The following is a 24,014-nucleotide window of genomic DNA, read 5'->3' on the forward strand; positions in this document are numbered from 1 at the left end:
AATCTAGAATCCAGTGACAAGTGGGGAGAGACAATGGCTTGTATCCTGTAGTTCAGCATCATAGAAGACATCTGAAAACTCAACCACCAGCCATTTGGAATCTCTCGTCTTTTAACACAACAGCTCTCTGACAATTTGATAGTAATAACTGACTTAGACCTCTTCAATGAGTAGAAGGCACAACCTCTGCAAACCTGATGAACATTGATCAAATAGCCAGAGAAGTAACAATAATAAGGTGACATCATCTGCTGAGGTGAAAATGCAAAAACAGGATGAGAAACCTATTCGACCACCTTTGTCAGAATTGGGCCATTCCATACACCTGAAACTACTGTAATCTTATATGTCAATTATATATTAATAATAAAAAATAATTGGGGGACTGGCCCAGTGGCGTAGCAGTGAAGTTCACGCACACCACTTCGGCAGCTCTGATTCGCTGGTTCGGTTCCCAGGCGAGGACTGGCACTGCTTATCAACCCATGCTGTGGCAGGAGTCCCCGCCACATAATATAGTAGAGGAAAATGGGCACAGATGTTAGCTGAGGGCTAATCTTCCTCAAAAAACAAAAGAATTGGCATTCTTTCACATACTCCAGTGGTGATTCTCAAGGTAGATTCTTTCGGAAAATTATAACAAACTTTCTACTGAAATTTTTTTTTCTGGTGGGCCTATCACCACGGAGGGTTCCTCTCCACTTTCTATAATATAAAACTAATTCACACTCACATTCACTTTCAACAGGTTTTAATTTTATACTAAGCAATTATATTAGAAGGAAGCACATGAAAGAAATACTTGAATATGTGAAAACCTTAAAGAGGTGGTATGCCCTAATTACGTTCAGAATTATTTGCTTTGCTGAACATGACACGAGAATGATAGTGGAAATCAATACTCTGGTTTATCTCTTTTTAAGAGCGTCTATTTGTATTAGAATATTTCCTTTTCTAAAAGCAGTCACCCTCTTTAGGCAGTAAAGGTACACTAGGTGTACCCAATGGCTTTCAACTGTGGTCAGTACACACTCTCTAATGACCTCAGGAAAGACTGTCAAAGGTGTCCTGTGCATGAAGATGTTTACGAAGCAGCGAGCCATCACACATATTTAACTATTTTATCTTTGAGAGCCGAAGAGAATGTCAGAAGCCTCATTTCCTGGCTAGACAATAAGCATCCTGCCCTAAGCTTGGACACGTACACAGCACATCATTTCAATTGTGGCATGAGTGATGGCTGTAAGTATGACAGCTGACACATTCGCTAAACCATTGCTCTTGGAAACAAGGCAGTCTGCAAACTCAGAGAGGAAGATTTTACTAGCTGGGTGTTTATATCTACATTAGTGACCTGGGGAGAATAATAGCTTTATTTCAGAACAAGTTGCATAAGTAGAGAGATATCCTGACTTTTACAACAGAGTAGCAGATGCTTTTGGTTTTTTTCCAGTCATTTCAGTTTTGTTTGCTGGCTATCTTAATGTAAAATGATTCTCGAAAGAGTTTTGCAAATTTATTTCCTTCAACTGTACCCATCCTCTGTGCTAAAGAGTTGTTGCAATTGCTTCAGAAATGGAAACCCTGATTTATACTTCACAAGTATTTCAAAGACGCCACAGCACAGTGGGACCTGCATCCACTTGTCTTCATTCCCTTGATAAGCAGGAAAGCATCCTGGAGGAGAAGCAGGCACAGGCAGCCACTGGGAAGCCAGAGTTCATGTTCCCTGTGAGAGCCATTCATCCTGTCACTAACATGACACCTTACTTAAGCTACCCAGACAAAAATAGATCTTCACTCGAGCTGGAAAAGCCGTGGGTTGGAGAAGTACAGAACTACCAGTTTACATATTTCAGCTCCGTCTGTGAAAATGACTCCCTGTCTGGAGGTAACCTTGGCCAGGTTAGTTCACTTAAGCTGCAGAGAATTGATCCACCTTTCTTGTCAACCAAGTGAACAACCACTTTCAAAATAATAACGAACATAGTCAAAGAAAATGCAGCAAATTAACTTGAAGCTGATATGATATCAGGTTGGACTACCTCTGACGACATTTGAACAAAATACTGAATTAGAAGCACATTTGTCTTTTTTTCAATAAGCGGTAAATTTTGAAACAAATAACCTATTTCAATTAATAATGATTTCATGTCAGTTAACTTTTTCTAGGATGTAGCTATTCAAATAACTCCCAGTTTGACAATTATCTTTTCTTCATAACTCTCCAGTTATTTTATAGGAATTCTTATTTTCCCAGCTAGATTATAAAATCCTCCAGGGAAGCAATAACGTCTTTTTCATTCATGATTTAGGGCTAAATCACAAGGTCTCGGTGCTATCCATGTCTCAACATGGATAGAGAGATGGGAAAGGATTCCAGTCTGGCCTCTAAGAAGTTCTCCATATGCAATGAAGGAGTACATTGTGTTCTTGTGCCACCATCTCCCTAACTACTCTATTCCTAATTGTGGCACAGCTGGATTGAACTAGAAGTAGATGGAGATTTGGGGGCAGATGGAGAAGGTGAGGACATTCTCTACCCTTGTCTCACCGTATGGGTGTTAGCCCTGGTGCTGTGGTACCAACTCATTGGTACTACTTCTGCTAGGTCTAAGATCTGATTGGAGTAAGTTTTACCCTCCCTGGAGTTTAAATTTCTACTCCTTTGTTTTAATAAAATAAAGCATCTCTGTACAGTGAATCTTGGCATAGAAATTTTTTTTGTAATTATAATACCACTAGTAATTACCATTTATTGAGCATGTATTAAATGATGAGTACTCTACATAGATTATCTAATTAAATCTACCCCAAAACTCTATGAGGTAGCTATTATTAGTCCCAAAACAGAGATAGAGAAATTGAAGCCTAGAGATCTTATCTAACCTCATGCATTTGGAAAGTAAAGGAGGACGTCTTTGCAACTGGCTCTGTGGGGCTACAAAGCCTAATGTGCTCCTAATGTGGGAGTCTTGAGTGCCTGCAACTTATTCTCATCTTGGAAAATAAAGCATCTCTATGTTTGTCAGGTTGCATAGCTACTGAATAAACTCTATACAGTGGGATACTGAAATTGATGGAGCAATAATTTGTTCCATGTACAGCCGAAGTACTACCATAAAGAATACTTAATGATGACTGAGATGCAGTTGCTATCTTCAATCAGCAGAAACACAAACTCAACCTTTTTGGATGATAGACCCTGCGTAATTAACGAGACAACAAGACATAGAATAGATTCCAAAAACTAAATCTTTTGTTCTTTCCTTCATCATTTCATCCATAATAGAAATTAAAAGAATTATTGTTGCAAACACTAAAAAGAGGGTGAAAAGAGACGTCACAAATTGGGAGAAGAGACTTGCAATACACATAACTCACAAAAAGAACTCCTGCAAGTTAATTAGAAAAAGACTAAGAACTCAATAGCAAAATGAAGAAGAGGTTTGAACAGGTTCTTCACAGAGAGGAAAACATAAATGGCCAACACAAAAGAAAAGATACACAGTCTCATTAGAAATCAAGGAGATGAAAATTAAAACCACAGTGAACTACCATGTTACACACACCTGACTGACAAATATTACAAGCCTGTAAGGAGTAACCCAAGCACTTACATAAGGCTGGTGGGAGGGTACACAGGTCCAACCACTCTGTAAAGCAATTTGACACTATCTAGAAAAGTTGTTTCAATCCTAGGCATACGCCATAAGGACAATTTTGTCCACGTATACAAAAAGAAAAAAGGCTCGTAGCAATACTACGTGTATTAACCAAAAAAAGAGAAAAGAAAAAGTAAACAGAGAAGCAATCCAAATGTCAACGAATAGATCAACGATAAATGGATACATAGATTACAGTATATCCATGTGATGGAATATTTTATAAGTGAAAATAAATGAAGTACAGCTACATGTAACAATGTGAATGAATCTCAGGAATTAAAGATTAAACAAGAAGGCTGTTGCAGAAAAATATGTAAGATTCCATTTATAAAGCTCTCCGACATGCAAGACTAAATAATAGAGCAAGGGAATGATAAGGTAAAATTCAGGTCAGGACAGGGATGGGCTGGGCAGAGAGAAGTGGAGGGAGGAGATCTTGGGAAGACTCTCATAAGATGACAAAGTTAACTACAGTATTCTTTTTCTTAAATTTGGTGGGGGGGTGTCCAGGTAAACATTGCATAACTATACTTCTTAAAATTCTTTTTTGTGGTGTTTTATTAATTGTAGTAAAATATACATGACACAAAATTGACCGTTTTAACCATTTAAGTGTACAGTTCAGTGGAATTAAGTATATTCACATTAGTATGCAATCATCATCACTAGATAAGAGAATTATTCTTTTTTTTGAAGTCTAATTAATATGACAGTATATTAGCTTTCGGTGTACAATGTAATGATTTGGTATTTGTATATATTGCAAAATGACTACCAAAATAAGTTCAGTTAACATCCATCACCATACATAGTTACAGTTTTTTCCTTGTGATGAGAACTTTCAAGATCCAGTCTCCTAGCTACTCTTGAATACACAATGCAGTATTATTAACTATAGCCTATAGTCACCATGGTACATAACATCCCCATGACTTTTTCATTTTATTTTATTTATTTATTTACTTATTTTTGGTGAGGAAGATTGTCCCTGAGCTAACATCTGTGGTAATCTTCCTCTATTTTGTATGTGGGACAGTGCCACAGCATGGCTTGATGAATGGTGTGTAGGTCTGCGCCCAGGATCTGAACCCACAAACTGCGGGTCACAAAAGTGGAACTTCACTATACTGCCGGCCGGCCTCTGACTTATTCATTTTAAAGCTGGAAATTTGTAACTTTTGACCCTCTTTACCCGTTTAACCCACCCTGCACCTCTCACCTCAGGCAACTACCAATCTGTTCTCTATATCTATGAGCTTGTTTTGTTACAATTTCACACATACGTGAGATCATACAGTATTTATCTTTTTCTGTCTAACTTATTTCACTTAGCATAATACCCTCAAGGTACATCCATGTCATCACAAATAGCAAGATTTCATTCTTTTCGTGGCTGAATAATATTCTTTTGTGTATATATGCCACATTTGCTTTATCCATTCACCCATTGATGGACCTTTATGTTGTTTCCATATCTTGGCTATTGTAAATAATGCTGCAATGAACATGGAGGTGCATATATCTTTTCGAATTAGTGTTTTCATTTTCTTTGGATAAATACTCAGAAGTGGAATTGCTGAATCATGTGATAGTTCTATTTTCAATTTTTTGAAGAAACTCCATACTATTTTCCTTAGTAGCTGCACCAATTTACACTCCCACCAACAGTGCAGAAGGATTCCCTTTTCTCCACATCCTCACCCAAACGTCTTATTTCTTGTCTTTTGATAATAGGTCTTCTAACAGACGTGTGGTGATATCTCACTGTGGTTATCACTTGCATTTCCCTGATGATTAGTGATACTGAGCACCTTTTCATGACCTGTTGGCCATCTGTATGTCTTCTTTGGAAAAATGTCTATTCAGATCCTTTGCTCATTTTTAAATTTGTGTATTTTTTTGCTATTGAGTTGTATAAGTTCTTTATATATTTCAGGTTGTTACTGTTACATGCTGTCAAGTCAGCTCAACTCCTGGCCACCCCATGAATGAGTGATGTCTCCAATGTCCTGTCCTCAACAGCCCCATGCAGCTCCTTTAGACTCACGTCTATGATTTCCTTTATGGAGTCAACCCATGTCATATTTGTTCTTCCTCTTTTCCTGCTGCCTTGTACTTTCCCCAGCATTATTGATTTTTCCAAAGAATCCTGCCTTCTCATGATGTGCCCAAGTAGGACAGCCTCAGTTTTATCATTTTCCCTCCAGCAAGAGTTCAGGCTTAATTTGCTCTGGGACCCACTTGTTCATCTTTCTGGAAGTCCAGGGTATCTGTAGAGCTCTCTTCTAACACCTTGTTTCAAATGAATCAATTTTTTCCTGTTAGCTTTCTTCACTGTCCAGTGTCCACAAGATACGTTTCACATCCATACATGGTAATTAGGGATATGAGAGTGTGGATAATCTTGGCCTTGGTTTCTAATGACACCTCCTCACACTTGATGATCTTTCCTAATTCTCTTATTGATGTCCTTCCAAGTCTCAGTCTTCTCTTGATTTCTTGGCTGCAGTCTCCATTTAAATTGATGACTGAACAAAGGGAAACAAGCTCTTTAAGAATTTTAATGCCTTCATTGTCTATGTTAAAGTTGTGTAGTTCTTCTGTAGTAATGATTTTTGTCTTCTCGATGTTGACATGCCATCCTGCTTTGGCACTTTCTTCTTTCACTTTCCTCAGAAGTTGTTTCAAGTCATGGTCGCTTTCTGCCAGTAAGATGGTGTCATCTGGGTATCTTAGATTGTTGATACTTCTTCCACCAGTTTCCACTCCTCCTTCATCTCAGTCTAGCCCAGTTTTTCATAAGATATGTTTTGCATACAGACTAAACAGATAGGGAGATAAAATGCACCCTGTGTGACACCTTTGCCTTTAGGAGACAATGCTGTCTCTCCATATTCTGTCCTGACAGTGATTTCTTGTTCACAATACAGGTTATGCATCAGGGCAATCAAGTGTCGAGGCACATCCATTTCTTTCAGAGCAGCCCATAACTTTTCAGGATCCACGGAGTCAGAAGCTTTACTATAGTCTATAAAACACAGACTAATCTTCTGAAATTCTTTGGCGCACTCCAGTAGACAAAGGGTAATGACAATTAGGTCTGTTATTTTGGATGTTAACCCCTTATCAGACAGATGATTTGCAAATATTTTCTCCCATTCAGTAGGTTGCCTTTTCATTTTGTTGATGGTTTCCTTTGCTGTGGAGGAGAATTACTGTTTTTGTCTAATAATATTTGATTAATCACTTTCACATCTTTGGTGAGTTTTAGCCAGTTCATGATCATAAGAAAAAATTTCTCATTTTGGTAAGTTATTGTAATGAGAAACATTTTTTGTGAGTGAGAACAGTATATTGAGGTAGTCTGAGGAAATTAATATAATATGTGGAGAAAGGTTAAGACGCTTGATCCTCTGAAGTAATAAAAAAGCAGCTACATATTTTCAGTAGTATGTGAAGGTTCGATGACACCTAGAATTTAAGGGGTTCTATCAACTACCCTTTGGGTCAATTGTATAACAATTTTTAAGTCAGATAATTGTTTTATTGAATTAATTAGATTTCATCTCTCTCTCTAATTATTTTATAGCCTAGTAGTCCAAAAAAATATATGACACAGTTGCATCTGGACACTTTCCAAATATTACATAATTAGAAATGACAAGTAATTGTTTTATAATGCTTTCCATAATCCCAATTCATGTGTTCTATGAAGAACGAGGATAAAATAGCAGGTATGAAGCCCAAATTTTTCACAACTCATCCTTTCGAGCATTATTGATCTCACCTTCTTCTTCAATGCTGGGATTTCAGACCCAAGCTTAGTAATTCTTGTGGCACGGTTCGTTTGTTTCCTGTGCCTGTTGCAGCATGACTTGATCATTGTTTAAAGGCATTTGTAACTCCAGAAACTGAGGGCAGAAAAAAAAAAAGGGAACAGGGCCATGTTAGGCAAGAATTCTCTGTTTTATAATAAAAGACGCCATTGAATGCCAAAGCTGATTATGAAACAAACCCCATCAAGATCTAAAAATTCCACCAGAGAATGAAGCATTATGGGAATTTTCATCAGTTCTCATTTCTTTTCTGCCTGCAGGAGTTCTTTGTTAAAAACAATATGTTAACTCATTAAAAAAAAAATCTGGAAAGACTTCAAAAACAGTCGCTTAATATGTTACATTTTATGACGTTTTATAGCCAATTCATGTTTTAACAAGTCCATTCATTTAGTAATTGCAGCAGATTATCTGATACATTTCCTTTTTATAAACAAGATTTTTCCTCAGGGGGGCGGCCCAGTGGCTCGGGGGTTAAGTTCACATGTTCCACTTTGGCGGCCCAGGGTTCACTGGTCCAGATCCCAGGTGCAGACATGGCACCACTTGGAAAGCCACGCTGTGGTAGGCGTCCCACATATAAAGTAGAGGAAGACAAGCATGGATCTTAGCTCAGGGCCTGTCTTCCTCAGAAAAAAGAGGAGGATTGGCAGCAGATGTTAGCTCAGGGCTAATCTTCCTCAAAAAAAAAAAAAAAATTCCTCAGGAAGCATAGTTTGTTTAAATTTTTTTTAAATCTCAATTTCTTTACAGGATAGTTCCATAAATATTCACAATGTATAACTTTGTATTACACATTTATTATAAAGGCCTTAATCAACAATGAACCATGAATAATAATGATAATACACTTTGCTGGTTCTGCTTCTCTTAATTAAATTTTAATTAAAAGTCAGCACATGGCACTAAGAAGGCGACATACAGATTATTTGTAACAAGATGGCAAAGTAAATTAAAATTGTAAATAATTGTTTCATCGTCCAAATATCTGAATTTCACTGAATTCTGAGAGGCAGCAGGGTCCAGTGGAATCCTTGGATGGTGTATCTAGATTTCTGTTTTCTTAGTGGTAAATTGAAAATGACAACACCATCAACTGACTTTATTACAAAAAGAAATGAAACACCAAGTGTTCTATCTAAACCTAATTATAATTTATTAGGGGCATTCGTTTAAGCATCTTCTGGAAGTTCTTATCTAGGGTGATACACACAAAGCCAATTTGATAATGCTCCTGACAGTGCTGATTCATTAAATTTCTATAAATCTCTGAAATACTTTCCTTTAGAAAGTAATATATGTATATATATATTAAATACACATAAATTTTATAATACATTATAACAAACTCTTTATGTATATATTTATATAAACTCCTTCACCGCACTCCACCCATGCTGTAGGTGGCACTTTCTCAGCCAATGAGATTTAGCCTCTAGCCGACACACTGTGCTGTACACATATTCCTGGCTAAAGAGCAATAGTGCACCATACTGCAAAGGCCCTTAGCCAAAGAGTACTCTACCTGATTTTTCTAAGTTGAGTGGGTTCTAAAACATGTATTGTTTACTCTGCTCTTAGGGCTGCTCTTTCTACTATTCATTTTATGCTATGGTGAACAGTTTTAACCTGTAATGTATGACCAAAAGTCACAAAGTATGCAAGTGATAGATATACCCAAAAAAAGGTGGTGAGGGGGTAAGTAGACTACATGATGTCTTCAAGGAAATGACTTAGGAATCAGAGAGTAAAGACCATGAAACACTTACTGATTTTTAAAGGTCCTTTGACCTTCGTGAACATCATAAACATCACTGCAAGCTGGAGGACGGACCAGCAAAGAGAGATTGTCCACGTTGATCGTTTAGAGAGCATCTCCTTGGGGCTGTTCTCCAAAGAACCCACAGAGAAATCGTCCTGCCATTTCTGGGAATCCATCCCTTGAACTAAACCCGGTGTGCTATATTCAAAAGTTTTCTGGAGACATGGTCTGTTTTGGAAGGTAATTTAAAAGATACAGCTTTTTGATGGGACAAAAGGTGTTCAATAAACTGGCTGAATCACAGGAGGCACATTGCAGAGTGAAGAGATGGACCACATCTGGTGAAAGACTAAAAAGGTGAAAGTATGTCAAGAGAGACAAAAAATAAATAATAAGCTGAGCTAAGTTTAAATCTCATGCTTAACCCGGTACACTTAATACAAATGGAAGCCACTCTTCCCACGGAGTTGAAAGACTTAGAATGGCAGAAGATAGTAGACAAATCAGTCCAGAATGGCTAATCTTGCTCAACCAACAGTGCCTGGCATATATATTTTTTAAGTGGTTGGTCCATGACTACACAAATGGCCCATATCACTCAAGTGAAATTAGCTTCTAACTAGAAAGTGAAGGCCAATCTTGTTTTCTAGATAGGGGACTAAATTTTACAAAATTTGTACTAGCAGGAAGATTCCACAGCAAGTATACACTTTACCACTTTTGATGCTAAAAATTACAGACAATTCTAAGATATCACAGCTATGTTATATATTTCATCAGAAAACAAAGAGTTTTCTTGTAGCTACTTACTCGGAGGAAAACTTTATGAGAAATCATAACCCTGTGATGTCTTTTTTTAGGTCTACTTTACATGAAATGAGTCCATGGCAATCAATCAAACTGATTCCTAGAAAAGATATTTTGCTTCCAAAAGCTGGACTTGCCTCCAAAAGCATTTAATTTTCATATTTCCTAGAAACATGGTCCCCTTCTCATTTCTATATCTCACAGATTAGGAGAGAAAATATGTGAACTCTTCCACTCTCCTCTACCCTCATCTTTCCTACACACACATATATTTAGAGGGAAAGAAAAGTTAAAGAAATATGAGAAAATCTTCTTTGCAGCAAATAAAACAGTGTTTAACCTCTGTCAATCATTTTACCTGCTCCTACTCAGTCTTCAGAGGTTTGAGGGCTGGGGTTGTGGGGGAAGAGGCAGAGGAAGTGGGAAAGATCCAGGAGAAGTGACACTTCATTCCGTAAGCAGTGACTAGGCTCACTGACCAAGCTGGAGATACGACGGTAAATAAGATGCAGCCCACTATCATGGAAATTTCATTCTAAAGGTAGAAAAGCTAAAAAATAAGCAAACAATAGTAAAACAATTATAAAATTGGAAATGTGATGAAAGGAACAAATGAAAGCTGAAAAATAATAATGGCTGTGGTGTGTACTGTAGATGGGGATGTACTTTAGACAGAATAGTCGAGGTCCAATGAGAAGGAGTTGGCCACAGGAAGATGGGGAAGCATTTCCTGGGGAAAAACAACCAGCACAATTGGTCCTGTGGTGGAAAAAGTGTGAGGAGCATTGAAGAATTTTGAGGAGAGACCCACAGTGACCGGCTCCCTTTCTGCAAAGATAGATATGGTCGACTTACAAAGAATGGGCTGCAGGCAGCCAAGAGTGAAAGTGGAGGGGCTTGGTAAAAGAAGTGGGCAGCCAGGATGAAGACGGAGCAGAGGAGATGGAGAGAAGTGAAGAGATGTGGCTTGCTGATGGAGTGGATATGAAGATGCAAGAAAAGGGAAGAATCAACAATGACTCCCAGGTTCCAACCTTGAGCCTTTGGGTGGCCAGCGGTGGCATGCACTGACATGAATAAGACTAGACACTGGGAAACAATTTGAAGGGAAGGATAAGGTGATTGAAGGGAAGAATTACACTTAGTGCTCTTTTCATGGATTAATTCTGTGGATTTACTCTGTCAGAAGTGGCAATAAGCAGAAATTCACCTACAAATAACCTCATCACTGATCCTGTTGGAGCCATGAAATATCTGCTTTATAAAATGAGGAGATTACAAAACTAAATACTAAATTATTCCTCTCAACCTGGTATAGCGCTAAACATGTGAGAACTATGAGTCTCACAATGCACAGCACATTTTGAGCTTCTCAGAGGACAGTACGGAATATGTGTGAAAGGCTCATTAATTTAGTATCCAGGAATGTGTTGTTGGATGCAGTAGAGCTAAAAATAAGAGTAGAGGTCTAAAAATAGTACTCCCGTTTCCTCCTTTAAAATGTGTTCTCTAACAGATTAACAAATGGTATTACTCTTGTTCAGGAATTCTGGCCTAGTTTAAGAGTCTGTGGGCATCCAAACAAGCAATTTGACAAAGCTCTCAATCTGGAATAGTATCAGGGCCTTAATTGGAATAAAGTCCACTATATTTAGGGATGAGATTCTCCCCATTTTCCTTGGATTTCTGTGCTATTGGAGTTAGGAAACTCTCAGAAGTTACACATGGATTTACTCAGTTCAAGTTCTTGACTAGAGGACAAATTAATTGTACCACTGTCTCAATAGTATGCAATATTACTCATAGAAAGCTAAACATAGCTCCTCGTGCCATATCCATGGTTTCATTGCATTGATTTTTTCAATGTTTTATATGAAATAGTGTATGGACTAGCAGCTATTGCCCAAATTTCTTGTTCCCTCACACATCCATCAGCCAATCTTCAGAGATCTGAAGTGATGAGATATATAGTTCGTTCCTGAATGTCTCCAGAGAATGAAATTTCCAGTCAGATCAATTTAACAAACATTAAGAGAATGTGTACCATGTGTTGGAAACTGTGCTAGGGGCCAAGGACACAGTTACTGTTGCATCATGGTTTTATAAACTGCCTCAAACTCCCACTTCTGCTTTTTAAAATAGTAGTTAATTGAGCACTTAGTGCATTCCACTAAGTGTTTTAAGCAGTTTCAAAGAATAATTCAGAGTCAGTTATTTTGTGTAAAAATTTTCTCACATGGAAGGAATAGGATGACCAACTTGTCCCAGCTTGCCTGGGACTACTTCAGTTATTTTTTTAATTGAGGTGAAATTCAAGTAACATAAAATTAGCTGTTTTAAAGTGTGCAATTCAGGGGCCAGTCCCATGGCCGAGTGGTTAAGTTCACACTCCTCTTCGGTGGCCCAGGGTTTCACTGGTTCGGATCCTGGGCGCGGATACGGCACCACTCATCAGGCCATACTGAAGTGGCATCGCACATGCCACAACTAGAAGGACCCACAACTAAAAATATACAACTATGTACTGGGGGGCTTTGGGGAGAAAAAGGAAAAATAAAATCTTAAAGCGTGCAATTCAGTGATTTAATACATTCACAACATTGTGCAATCACAACCTCTATCTAGTTGCAAAACATTTTCATCACCCCAAAAGAAGTTCCCTAACCCATTAAATAATCCCTCTTTATTCCTGCCTCTCCCAGACACTAGCAACCACCAATCTGCCCTCTGTCTCTATGGAGTTACCTATTCCTGAGATTTCACATAAAGGGAATCAGACAATATGAGACCTTTTGTGTCTGGTTTCTTTGACTTAGCATAATGTTTTTGAGGTTCATCAACATTGTATCATGTATCAAGACTTCATTCCTTTTGATGGCTGAATGATATTCTGTTGTACATATATCCCACATTTGTTTTTTTCATGGCAGTGGATGGACATTTGGGTTGTTTCCACCTTTTGGCTATTGTAAACATGCTTTTATGAATATTCATGTACAAGTATTTGAGTACCTGTTTTCAATTCTTGGGGTATATATCCAGGAGTAGAATTGCTGGATCACATGGTAATTCTATGTTTAACTTTTTGACAACTACCAAATTATTTTCCATGGTGGCTACACCATTTTACATTGCCACTGGCAATGTACAAGGGTTCAAATTTCTCCCATTTCTCCTTGTCAACAGTTGTTATTCTCTATTTGTGTGTGTGGGTGTTTAATCATAGCTATCTTACTGAGTGTGGAGTGGTATCTCTTTGTGGTTTTGAGTTTCACCTCCCTAATGCCTAACGATGTTGAGCATCTTTTCAGGTGCTCATAGGCCATCTGTCAATCTTCTTTGGAGGTACGTCTATTCAAGTGTTCTGTAAACGTTTTAGTTGGATTGCTTGTCTTTTTGTTGCTGAATTGTAAGAATTTTTTATATTCTTAATACTAGACCCTTATCCTTATCAGACATATGATTTGCAAATATTTTCTCCCATTGTGTAGGTTGTCTCATCACTTTCTTGATAATGTCCTTTGATGAACAAAAGTTTTAAATTTTGGTGAAGCAAATTTATCTATTTTCCCTTTCGCTGCTTTTGTTGTCATATCCAAGAATACATTGCTAAACCCAAGGTCACAAAGATTTAGGCCTACATTTTGTTCTAAGTTTTATAGTTCTAACTCTTATATGTTAGGTCATTGTTAACGTTTTGCTTTAATTTTTGTATATGGTATGAGGTGGGGTACTGCTTCTTTCTTCTGCATGTGGATATCTAGTTGTCCCAGCACCATTTGTTGAAGAGACTATTCTTTCCCCACTGAATTGTCTTGATGCCCTTGTCAGAAATCAAGTGGCCATAGATGTGTGGGTTTATTTCTAGACTCGATTCTATTCCACTGGTCTATATGTCTATCATTATGCCAGGACTCACACTCTCACTTCTTGAAGTGGAAGTGGAAGTGGGTAAGAGCAGAGAGAAGTTCATATCAAAAATATACAGTTCCTACTGTTGAGGAGCTCAGTCTCATGGGTAAACAGTCTCTTGAAGTCACACAAAATATTTTCGTGAGTGTACAGATCACATTTCTCTAGGGAGAAGGATCCATAGTTTTCCTTAGATTCTCAAAAGTGTGTATTATACAAATAAAAGGATAAGAATTAATTAAGAGAATGGTTGTTCTCAATCCTAGGTATTTATTAGAATCTCCTGGGGAGCTTTTGACTACTGATTCTCGGGACTCATACCGAGAGAATCTGGTTCAATTGGATGGAAGTGGGGCCCATATATTAGTATTTTTTAAAAGTTCCCAAGTTATTCTAATTTGTGGCCAGTATTGAGGACCCCTGGTCTAAGGGAGAGTCATCATTATCATATAATAATATAGTTTATCACATATTATATAAATTGCAATATAGTGTGATAAATGCCAAATACAGAAATTTATAAAACTGTTCTCTTTTTCCCTAAAATCTCACAAACTATAATCTGGAAATTTCTGATATAATATAAAGACTGAGATAAAATTTAAGAGAACTTTTAACCCAAATCCCTGTATCTTCTTTATTTTCTCTACCTATCTGTTTCTGGAAGCTGCCTCAAAACATCTTGGTGCTGACCCACATTTGATTGCAACCTTATGAAAACCTGAGCCAGGGCCACCAGCTAAGCCACCCCTGGGTTCCTGACTCTCAGAAACTGGGTGAGATAATAGATATTTGCTGTTGCAAGTGACAACGTTTGGGGGTTATGTGTTATGCAGCAAGACATAACAATACAGATGGTAAATAAACATCCAAACACTTTGTTAAAAATAGGCATCCTCCTTGGGGTTGGCCCAGTGGTGTAGTGGTTAAGTTCACGCACTCTGCTTCACTGGCCAGGGTTTGCAGGTTTGCATCCCAGGTTCGGACCTATGCACCCCTCATTAAGCCACACTGTGGTAGCATCCCACTTACAAAATAGAGAAAGATTGGCACAGATGTCAGCTCAGGGACAATCTTCCTCAAGCAAAAAGAGGAAGACTGGCAACAAATGTTAGCTCAGGGCCAACCTTCCTCACACACACACAAAAAATAGGCATCCTCTCCATGGGTGCTCCTGTGTGTAGAAAAAAGACAAGGGTTGACCTTGGGGTCAAGAACCTGGGTTCTAGTTGAGCCCTATCACCTATTTTGTGAAGTGGGAATAGCAATGTCAGTCTCCTTGGCCAGAATTGCATCATGTGTCCATTTGTAAACAACCATGACTCAGCCCTTTCAGGCTCAGGCTGGGGCTGTCCATGAAGTGCATGACTGGATAGAAGAAAGTGGACATTTACACAACATCAGGGCATATTTGTAGAATGGTTGAATGTTTTTTGAGTATGCAACAGACGCCATCACATACTAACACAATGACGTTGAACAAATAACCTCTCCAAGCCTCTCAGAGCAGAAACAGCTGCAGACTCAAGTGCTTACAGTGGGATAAAAAAATAAAAGAAACAAAAAAATATAAAAATTAAATACAAAAAATGTTATGGCAGAAAAGCTATGGAAAGATAATTTTGGTGTAGCCTCCAAAAGTCTTCTATATTTTTCATATAAAATTTAGACTAGAAAAATCGGCTATCCCTATTGTAACCACCTATGGCAATAGTAGGAACGAATCAAGATATGATGTGATGGTGTGTACTATAGGAAATTAATAGTATCTAAAATATTTTCCAATCAGTAAAAAGGAAAAATATTTTTCAGAAGTTGAAAAGTTGTTTGCTGAGGATTTCTAAGAGTAATTTGGAGGCTTAACTTTGATTTCTGTTCAATGGATAATATGGTACCAATAAAGAATGATTTCCTTATGCTAAGAAAGAGACACAAATGAAAAAGCATGATAAAACTTCACTTTCTTCAGCAAATGAAAAAAATGGTGAGACAATGGAGCAAAGTTCCCCATAGATAGAACTGAAAGCAAATTATATGAGAGTTTTATCAAGCACTTAAAATCTTCAACTGCCAAAAATTCCCAAGTTTGTTGAATAAGCAGTTGGGACTCATATTTTTTAAATAGCATTTTTTCTGTACCACAACTGATTTTCTATCAATCTTTCTCCAAAGCTAGTGAGGAGTTGCTAGATTTCACTGTCCCATTGTATGACCTGCACTACATAACATGAGCAAAGAAAACAACGATAACAATAACACTTTATGGGCTTTATATAAAGTAGTGGAAAAGAGATCATCTGGACAATATTATTTTACAACTTCTCTTAGGCATTTGGGAGCTCCTCACAGGCAATGTACTATGAAGCAAGAGTTTGTTTTAACCTTTTCTAGTAGCTTCTCCCCTATATCCTGGTTTGGACATTGAAATTAGTGTTCATCCTTGAAATCATATAAAACCTGGGGAGAGGAGTTTTCAGGAACACAACCAGGGTAGGTGAGACTCTTGGAAGTATCAAAGTATCACATTACTAGATTCTGGAAGGTCTTTTTTTGAGGAAGATTAGCCCTGAGCTAACATCTGCTGCCAATCCTCCTCTTTGTTCTGAGGAAGACTGGCCCTGAGCTAACATCCGTGCCCATCTTCCTCTACTTTTTATGTGGGACGCCTACCACAGCATGGCTTGCCAAGCAGTGCCATGTCCACACTCAGGATTTGAACCAGTGAACCCTGGGCCGCCAAAGCGGAATGTGCACACTTAACCGCTGTGCCACCAGGCCGGCCCCAATTCTGGATATTTTTAATTTTAAGTTCTAAATATGTTTTCTTAGTGGGCAAAACTTGAATGGTGTACTTGGGTTAGTTTCTGGTAAATTCCTCATTAAAAGACTACCGGATCTCTATCATAAAATATGGCCTGACTGTTTCTCTTTATATATAGATATAAAAATATAGATACTTAATTTTATTTTTACTTATAAGACTGCTTGAGTCAGAGTCCTAGACTCACCACTCACTTGTTACTCGCTGACTTCATGCCCCAGTTTCCTTGGCTATGCGTACTTGTTTGGCCTATGTAAAATGGGAATAATAACAATATTTACCTTATATCTGAGGTTGCTCTGGGAATTAAATGAATTACTACATGTAAAGCACTTAGAACAACACGAGGTACAAATATTAACCACATTTCTAAGAAAAAAGTAAAAGTATATGCATTATTTCCTCATTTCTAACTCTTTCGTACAAAAGCTATTGTTTCTTTAAATCATTGGCTGCTGCAGTTTCTAATCCTAGCATGGACAATTTATTTACCTGGATGTGGGAAGTTCATGGATTTATGGGGTTCTGATCCTTTCATACACTGGCTTCCAGTTCACATTCTAACCTATTCTAGCAATGACTCAGAATCACTGCCATTCAACTTCCCTAGCTGCTTCTACAAAATGACTTAGTTCTGTGTGTCCAGCTCATGGGGAACAGATGTTAAAGTGAAAAAATAACACCATAACAATTTCCTCTAATTTGCACCTTTGTGAGTAAACTGAAGAAGAAGACTGAACCATCCTACGAACTAAATTACCCTCTCTTCTGTGGGCGAAACTTCCAGCTCAGCAGGATGAGTCACTAGCAAGCAGAGATAACTTCTCTCTGCCTCTTCTGTGAATAAATGGGGCCTTCAGTCTTTCAGGCTATAAATCTGGCCATTTTTAACAGCCTTTAATCATTCTCCATTTTTTAAAAGCCGATGTTTTCTTACTATCTTTCTTCTTTCTTTTTCCTCTTCCCCTTCATAAACACAAAGTGAGATAACTGTACTTTTTCACATTATGACTGACTCAGCAATTCCACTGTTTTTTATGAGTTCCTATCAGGGGCGGCATAAAAATCTTAAGAGCTAATAAGGTAACCTCTACAGCAAAAAAGAAAGGGGACTGTGGGGAGGGAGAAAACCTTTTTTTATTACAAGAAGTTCCCAGTTAAAATCAAATGATGATTTTTGTTGTTCTAGCATGAAATCCAACATTCATTGGAGAATATTTTTTCCTGACTGAACATCCAACATCCCCTGATGGGATTAATTTTAATATAGTAAGAACAAACTCCAGCTTCTCAACGACTTCTTCTGCATACTATATTCTGTATGATTCAGTTGCATATCAATTTGAAGCCCAGGGGCCCACAATAAATACATCATTATCACAAAATTGCAGCAGTATTCCCTCCTTATAAGGATGGATTTATTCTTGAAATAAATCTATTCTAGTCAAACTTGAAATATATAGCCATTATCACAGATTCTTAGGACTGAAAAAAACTTAAGGAGTCCTCCAGTCTAAGCCACACCACTTTTATAATCCATCAGGTAGAAAGTTCTAAACCTAGTCTTAGGATTCTCCAAGGAAAGAAATTTTATAACATCTCCCAATAACTTCTGCTGCTGCTTTGACGATACAGTAATGAAACGTGTTTCCATGAACCACTCTTGAAAATCTTTCATTTCATAGTCATATTCCACAAGAGGAATTTCTCAGTTTATCAGACTAACATCTTACTTTTCACATAATTTTAGACAAGTTGTTAGGATGACATTTTTAATGAGTTCATTGTCTTTTATTTAGCCTCCTTCTTATTTTCTTATTTTCTCTTTCCTTCAGTGCATTTTAGCAAATGCAGTAATCTTTACAAAAAATTCTTTATTTTGAGTTAAGGGATTTACCATCAAACTGCCTTTCTGATGATCTTTGATCATCATAGATATTATTGCTGTCTGATCATTCTTCGACGTAACAGACAAAAAAGCACACACAGACACACATAAATGATTGGCTCACGGTCATGAATAGCTGGAATATTTTTGCTGTGAGAAAACTAACCAAATCAATCCTTTTAGGAATTAAGTACAAATGCAAGTTTATGGAAGTCTATCAGTTTTTAAAGCTTATAAGATAAGCATTCTCTTTTCAAAAGGGCTCGTGAATGTTTTTGTTTCACAAAGAATGTTTATCTTCCTGAGTTTCTTTAATATGCTCCTAAAGATCAATGTGGTTTTTTTAGAGGGTATATATTAATACCTACTATCCACCAGATATTGTGTTCAAGGCTGGGAATGCAAAGATGAGTAAAGCCAAGTCCATACCTGATGGAGGCTGCAGTCTTGCAGGAACCACCAACACACAACACATAATTTCTGTACAAGTGGCAAGTACCACGAGGAAAGTCTCATCTGGCAGATAGGTGGCCAGAAGAATGTGAAGTCAGGGAAGACTTCCTGGAAGAGTTGCTGTAACTAACAAAACTTCTAATTTAGTTTTTAAGGAAATAGTGCGTATAAAAGAAATTTTTACACTATTCGATGTTTGCGGCAGAGAATCTGAGAAGGCAGGTATTGGAGGACAGCAGTGGGGGATGAGGCAAAATATTAATCAACTGTGACACTGGCAAAGGGAAAATATTTCCTCTTTATAATGCTTACGCAGAGCTGGTGAAGATTCACAGGGCTACTTCTAAGATTTTGACAGTATTTCCAATTCTGACACCAATTCTGATGTGTGGGTTATTTTCCTCACACCAAGCAGTTCTCTGACACCAGCTGTGCCCTATAATTCAATTCAATTCTGACACTACCTATAGACAGCATCAGACTCCGCAAGTTAAGGGCCCAGTCTCACAAAACTGCCTCCCCCCAACACATACACACTCACTTCAGATGCCAAGCCAAAGTCCAGTTTGGCACCTGTGCTTCTGATCCACCAGTTATAGATCAGAGGTTCCCCCAATCCACTCTTCAGGTTTGACTAATTTGCTACAGTAGCTCCCAGAACTCAAAAAGCATTTACTTACATTTACCATTTTATTGTAAAAGGATTTAACTCAGGAATAGCCAGATGGAAGAGATGCATAGGGCAAGGCGTGGGGAAAGGGCATGGAGCTTTCATGCCCTCTCCAGCGACAACACTCTTCCCAACATCCATGTGTTCACCAACAGAAATGCCCTCTGAATCCCGTCCTTTTGGGTTTTTATGGGAGCTTCACTATGTAGGCATGATTGACTAAACTCATTGGCCATTGGCGATTGATTCTATCTCCAGCCCCTCTTCTCACCCCTGTGGAGGTCAGAAGAGTGGGACTGAAAGTTCCAACCCTCTAATTATGGGACTATTTCCCCTGACAACCAGTCCCCATCCTTAGGTGCTTTCCAAAAGTCACCTTATTAATGTAAAACTCAGATGTGGTTGAAAGGGGTTTGCTATGAATATCAAGACATCTTTAACACTCTTATCACTCAGGGAATTCCAAGGGTTTTCAGAGCTCTGTGATAGAAATGGGACAAAGACCAAGTATGTATTTCTTACTATAAATCACAATATCACAGTCCACCCCTGGTCTGTGAACATGAATCCCTAATGGTAAAACAATCATAAAAGTCAAAACATACTGGCACATTGCTAGAATCTCCTTCAGTTATTAATAACTATCCAGACCATCATCATATCATGTGAAAATGTCTCCCAGAGGAAGGCCACTCAGATTTGCAGGCTTCGATTCGATTTTGTCAAGTTCCAAAAGCAGGGGTGGTCTCAGGAATATATAGCCTCACCATTTCGGGCAACTGGTATAATCAAGCTAAGAGACAGTAACACCTCTTATTCTGAGCCTCTTTCAAGGTGTTAATGCAAAATCACATTTCCCTCATTACATAATCCATTTATTCATTCCTTTACCCGTAGCTACCATTTTTCCTTCTCTCCATTTATACCCCAACTTTTCCACCTTTGGAAGGGACATTAGGTTCAGTCTCTGTGCTGGTCTACATTGCAGGCAAAAGTATTAGTCTAGCAAGCACCTCAGTCCATACCCACTCAGATAGGGTAAGGTTACAAAGATGCAGAACTAGTGGGCTATCCTTACCACCAGGCAATACAGCTGCACTCACTGTTAAGCCCAGTTTTGCCAGGGGTGAAGGCCCATCCTGTCCCATCAGGCCCTTAGAAATTGTAACAGGAAGGTTAAAAACATAGTTACACTTTCTTGCTTAGGAATCATCCCTGTTTCCAGCCCTCATAGTTGCAGCCTTGGTCCTACACCACTGTGTCAACTCTATTTACTGTTTTTCTTAAACCAGACTGTGCATTATCATCTCTTGGACAGCTTTAAGCACATAAACGTATATCCAAACCCATACCTCCAGAGAAAGGAGGTCTGGAGGGCATCCCTGAATCTATTTTTAATTCAAGAACCCCAGATGATTATTTCATAGTAAACTTCCCTCTTCCCTCTGGTTGAACCAGGATTTGGGAATCACCTTCTAAAGCAATGACTCTCAAATTCTGATGCTTTTAAGAATAAGTGGGGTCTCTGACTTTTGTGTTTGGAGCCATTTTCCTATGATATTCGGTTGCCCATCTCATGTAAGAAACTGTGGTCAAGAAAAAATGTGATTGATTTGAGTTTGGTCTCTTTAGGTGCCATCCACATGTTGTATAAGGAACTGGAGTTTCTAGACAAAATAATAATACTATTAATGCACTCCCATATTTGTTGCAAGTTTTAAAACACAGCAGATGTTGACAGAGCCCACCCTCACTCCTCAGCTTTTCAATGTCCTTGGGCCTTTTCCAACTGCCAGTATTGGCATCTCTGGTCTGAGGATGTTTCCCGGAACTAAGGACCATTCTTCCCACGTACCTAGCAAAATGGAAGGGTCAGGAAATGAGCAACCTCAGAAGCAGCCCTCAGCCAATGATTCTCATGGATTCATGTATAAATGTCCCAGGTCCCATGCTTCTTCAGCAGGGTAATTCTGAAGTATGCGTTTATATCACTTCCCCATGGGAGTTAGCTCTAGTCACTCACTATGGTAGCTCGCTTAATAAAGCACCTTTTATTGGCTGCCTTCTCTTTTCCACATCATTTCCCACTTCCCTATCGGTGTTCCCTGCCCCTCCCAAATTGCACTCAAATCCTTATCTCAGGGTCTGCTTCGAAGGGACCAAATCAAAAGGACATGGCCCATTAAGTATAAGGGTATCTTCAAGCTCAAATAGTATTTTATAAATACTCAAAAAAATAAAACCAAAATTGCAGAGATAATGAATAAAACAGGCCAGTTTAGCAACAACTGTGTTTTATAAGACAAACTAAAAAATAGACATTTGTTCAACTGCATAATTTTCATCCCAGAAGCATAATGTGCTTTCCACATACTTGGAAGAAGACCATGGTAAGGGCTGTCACCAAGGAAGGACAGGCCAGCCATCATTCTAGGTACAGGCCAGAGAATGGTACAGACAGAGAGGGAGGTGTCAAGTGGAAACCTCAAGAGAGGTGTTAGATTTTTTATAAGTATGTAAATGTAAGCATGCATACTAAAAAAATCCTGGAAGACTGCAAACCCGCTGTTTCTCCAGCTAATTCTGATCAGAACAGCATAATCAACAAATCATGACACACTGATGTGCTTAAGCTGGCTCAGACCAGCTCATGAGAGCCTGTGAGCTGCTTGCTAATTTCAGGAATTTTGCAAGCCTTATTACTTTATGTCATGGCTTGAAATAGGCCATGATGGGAGTATTTACACCACAGAATGGGCAAACACTATAAATCAGGCTTCTTCCTTCCTCCAAGAGCCAGTTTTTAAACCCTTACCAGCACACTACTAAATCATGATGTTGTCATTATTCTCCTTCTGTTAATTAGTCAGCCTCACTGCAAAAAAGGGGACAAAGGGCTGGGAGTAGGTCAAAATTCACTTCCCTAGTGCCTTGTAAAATTGCACCGGATTGTAAGAGATGAAGGAAGATATTGCTTAGATAGGTGGTCTTTACACTGGGCTTTGCAAATGCTCAGGGGTTTGCATACACAGTTTTAATTTCCAGATCTTCAACTTTCATATGTGTTCTTTCCAAAAATTGATTTGATTTGAAGAAAGGCATCACTTCATGCACACACCAAATCTTACCACTGAGCATTTCCCTGGGGTGTAAAAGTCTCCAAGCCCCCAAACAAAGGAATCCAGGGAAAGACTGGTTTAGGAGAAGACTCCTTTCATGATTCATCAAGGCATCTTAAACACAAGGGGCCTCCTCTCTTCCCCTGTTTTATATATGCATCTGTGAAGGTGAAGCTTGCATTAAAAAGGAAGGTATTCTAGCCTATCTTGCAATTTTTCTGAATTCAGAACAACTGAGGAAACACAGATCAGTGATCTTGTTTCTTTTCCTCATAACTGGAGTGTTTCATAGGACTACCAAAAAGTTTAAGATACCTTGGTAAACTGACAGCTATAATTTTTGCATGCTGCCTTTGCTACTCAGCATGCTTTATCTCGTAAGACAATTAGATGTATTTAATCAAATCTTATTGTGAAATATTTATCCAATCACAGTCAATGCCCATCCTATTTCATTTTACAAGACATTCAATATTTTCTATCTCCTAGGAACAAAAAACCAAATGTTTTAAAACATATAAATAAAGCAAATTTAGATGTCAACTTAAAAATAACTGAAAAGGTGCATAGTTTTTGAAAAAAAAATTCTTTAGTGGGCATAGGAGCACAGAAGTTTGGCGCTGCCTGCTGAGGTTCTTCTCAGAGCCTTTACCCCTAGCCTGGAGAGCTCTCCTCTCCAGGGCAGGATTATATGGGGGCAAACAAACACCTTTCCAGAATACCCAAAAGCAAAGAAGAGAGAATGAAGAATTCAGCCACTCACTGCAAATGTTTCATTATTGTTGTTGTTGAACAAAGTACCCTCATTGAGGGGTGAAAAAAAAAACTGTGAAAAGGGAATCTAGAAAACAATAATTTTAAAGCATCGTGATCGTCTTTGAAAAAAATTATGTGTGTGTGTATATATATTCAAATCTATATATGAATATTGACTTTCGTCATTTCACTTAAGAAGATTGTTGAGCAGAAAAAAGAAAAACCTCTGATTTCTGTGAAAAGTCACTAATCCACCACCAGGAATATATTTCACTGCTTTATGCTTTCAAGTGTACCCAAAAGTTAGCTTTTCTTAGATCCT

The 24,014-nt window shown here is 38.2% G+C and overlaps 1 protein-coding gene across 20 annotated transcripts in view; it reads right to left on the reverse strand.

Annotated features, from left to right (window-relative positions):
• LMNTD1 (lamin tail domain containing 1) overlaps positions 1-24,014 on the reverse strand; it is a 369,630-nt gene that overhangs the window by 239,526 nt on the left and 106,090 nt on the right. For 5 of the 20 annotated variants that reach the window (XM_070619350.1, XM_070619360.1, XM_070619351.1 and 2 more), the window contains one exon: positions 7,456-7,579. The exons of 14 other annotated variants lie outside the window; for them this stretch is intronic. In XM_070619350.1, coding sequence (XP_070475451.1) covers positions 7,456-7,551 — 96 coding nt within the window. In that variant the 5' untranslated portion in view covers positions 7,552-7,579. Of the gene's footprint in view, positions 1-7,455; positions 7,580-9,273; positions 9,396-24,014 lie in introns of those variants that run through there. One more of the 20 variants, XM_070619354.1, reaches the window with a different exon arrangement.

This window comes from Equus przewalskii, chromosome 5 (assembly GCF_037783145.1).
Source record: "Equus przewalskii isolate Varuska chromosome 5, EquPr2, whole genome shotgun sequence".
Classification (NCBI taxonomy): Eukaryota; Metazoa; Chordata; class Mammalia; order Perissodactyla; family Equidae; genus Equus; species Equus przewalskii.